This window comes from Bidens hawaiensis, unplaced genomic scaffold, assembly GCF_021521415.1.
Source record: "Bidens hawaiensis isolate Kalapana, Puna unplaced genomic scaffold, B.hawaiensis_p1.1 tig00032042_1, whole genome shotgun sequence".
NCBI classification, from domain to species: domain Eukaryota; kingdom Viridiplantae; phylum Streptophyta; class Magnoliopsida; order Asterales; family Asteraceae; genus Bidens; species Bidens hawaiensis.
The window spans coordinates 219,206-222,029 of NW_027505232.1; the positions used below are offsets into that span (position 1 = coordinate 219,206).

At 38.6% G+C, this 2,824-nt stretch overlaps 1 protein-coding gene across 1 annotated transcript; it reads left to right on the plus strand.

The window, feature by feature from the left end:
* Positions 1-396: 396 nt before the first annotated feature.
* LOC143611704 (uncharacterized) lies at positions 397-1,810 on the plus strand. The gene is made up of 2 exons (XM_077085873.1): positions 397-766; positions 1,161-1,810. The coding sequence occupies exons 1-2, from the start codon at positions 397-399 to the stop codon at positions 1,808-1,810; spliced, it is 1,020 nt and encodes a 339-aa protein (XP_076941988.1).
* Positions 1,811-2,824: the final 1,014 nt, after the last annotated feature.

Consider the following 2,824-nt stretch of genomic DNA (forward strand, 5'->3'; position numbering starts at 1 on the left):
CGCTTGAAGTACCAATGTTCATTCATTTATTTAACTAAAATTAACAAATTAATATATAAAATTAACTAACTTTTACCCAACCATCATAACACTAGACTTCTTGATCATGTTTATTTTGCACCACAACTGGCTTATAATCTGTTAAGTGTTGGCCAATTAATGCAAAAAGGGTATGCTTTATTATTTGATGAGGGCAAATGTGTCATTACACATAAACCCTCTCATAAAGTATTGATGAGTGTATCTGTGCTAACTAATAACATGTTTCTCTTGGATGCCTCCAAGATTGGAACCTATCCAAGCACATGTACATCCATTGATGCAACCTCAAAACTTTGGCACATGAGGTATGGGCATTTTCATTTTGAAAGTCTGAAAATATTGCATGATAAAAAAATGGTGTATGGTCTACCTAAAATTCACAAGGCAGATAAATGTCAAGGGTGTGTAGTTGGTAAAAAGGCCAAGGAATTGTTTCCTTTCAAGTATTGGAGAGCTACCAAGAAGCTTGAATTGGTCCATTCGAATGTTTGTGGACCAATGCAAGCTGCTAGCCTTGCTAGCAACAGGTACTATGTTCTGTTCATTGATGATTATACCAGGATGTGCTGGGTATACTTTACCAACAAGTCAGAAGTGTTTTCAAAGTTCAAAATGTTCAAGGAAATGGTTGAAAAAGATTGTGACATCTCCATCAAAGTTCTAAGATCCGATAGAGGTGGGGAATATACCTCCACAGAATTTAATAAGTTCTGTGAAACACATGGTATTAAACGAGAACTAACCGTACCGTATACTCCTGAGCATAATGGTGTTGTAGAAAGAAATAACTGAATTGTTATGGGGATGACAAAGAGTATGCTCAAAAGTATGTGTGTTCCTAATTACTTTTGGGCCGAAGGAGTTGCTACAGCTATTTACTTAATAAATATCACCATAACCAAGGCTGTTCGTAATCAAACTCCCCTCGAGGCTTGGCCTACTCGGAAGCCCACTGTTAATCATCTCAAAGTCTTTGGTTGTGTGGCATATGCTTTGGTTCCTACTCAGTTTAGAAGGAAGCTAGATGATAAATCTGAAAAGTGTATCTTTATTGGGTACTCTACACAAAGCATGTGTTATAGGTTATATAATGCTATCATTCAACAGTTTATAATCAGAATGGGATGTCAAGTTCTTTGAGTCAAAAAGATGGCATTGGAAGAAAGGGGAGCCACTCTCCTTTGAACTAAACCTTACTGATCATTTTCCTATTATTGAACATGATTGCCCCTCACCAAACCAAGATCATCAGTCTTCACCTTCAACACCTTCATCTCAACAATTTTCACCTCAATCACCTACTCCCAATAACCAATCTTCCCAAACACCAATCGCCAATTCCTCTAACCAGTCACACTCTCTCACTCCACCTCACTTTACCTATTTCGAATCAAGCAACACTCAAAGCCAAACTTTAGAATCACAGTCCATACCTTCATCTCAACAAGAGAATACCTATTCTCCCTCTGATCCTCCTAGAACCAAGGGGCTTCAAGACATCTATGATCTAGCAAGGGAGGTTAATGTTGATGAAGAATTTTATAAGTGTCAGTATGCCTTGAATGTTACAGATCCACTACTATATGAAAAAGCTGTTGTGAAGCAAGAATGGGTTGATACCATGTTAGAAGAATTGGATGCCATTCAAAGAAACAAAACTTGGGAGCGTGTAAAAATGCCACCTGGTAAAAATTTAGTGGGCTTGAAATGGTTGTACAAGACAAAGTTGGGTGCTGATGAAGTATTATTCGTTATAAGGCGCGGTTAGTTTGCAAAAGGGTACTCACAAATGCAGGGTATTGACTATCAAGAGACGTTTGCTCCTGTGGCTCGATTTGAAACCATTCGAGTCGTGGTAAGTATTGCAGCTCAAATGGGGTGGAAAATGCATCAACTAGACGTGAAGTCTGCCTTCTTAAATGGTGAGTTAACCGAAGAAATCTATGTTGAACAACCTGAAGGGTTTATTGTTTCTGGAAAAGAAGGCTATGTATACAAGTTGAAGAAGGCACTCTATGGGCTAAAACAAGCCCCTAGAGCATGGTATGCCAAGATTGATGGGTATTTTCTCAAAAATGGGTATGATAGAAGCATAAATGAACCTACCCTCAATGTGAAATCTGGCAATGATCACAAGCCTATCTATGTATGCTTGTATGTTGATGATATAATATGCACAAGTCCCTGCACTGATCTTATTGATGAATTCAAACAGGGCATGAAAAATGTATTTGAAATGATGGATTTAGGGCTGTCAAAATACTTCCTAGGTTTGGAGGTGAGTCAATATGAAAATGGTGTGTTTCTAAGTCAAGAAAAGTATGCCAAAACTCTTCTTGACAGGTTTGGGATGAAGAATTGTAATGTTGAAGAAACACCTATGAATACAAGTGAGAAATTAAGTGCTGATGATGGTACAGACAAAGTCAATGCTGCAAAGTACAGAAACATGGTAGGCGATTTAATTTATTTGACGCATACTAGGCAGATTTGGCCTATGCAGTGGGAATGGTGGCTCGTTTTATGCAATCACCCTCTAGGCTTCATCTTGGGGCTGCAAGAAGAATTACGAGGTATATTACTCGCACCTTATCTTTTGGTATGTGGTATGAAAGAGGTGACGAGATTGAGCTTGTTGGATACACGGATAGTGATTGGGCTTCATGTCCTTATGATAGAAAAAGTGTGTCAGCAAATATTTTCTCCTTGGGTAGTGGTGCTGTGACCTGGTCATCAAAGAAACAATCAACGGTTGCCTTTTCAAGTACAGAGGCGGAATGCA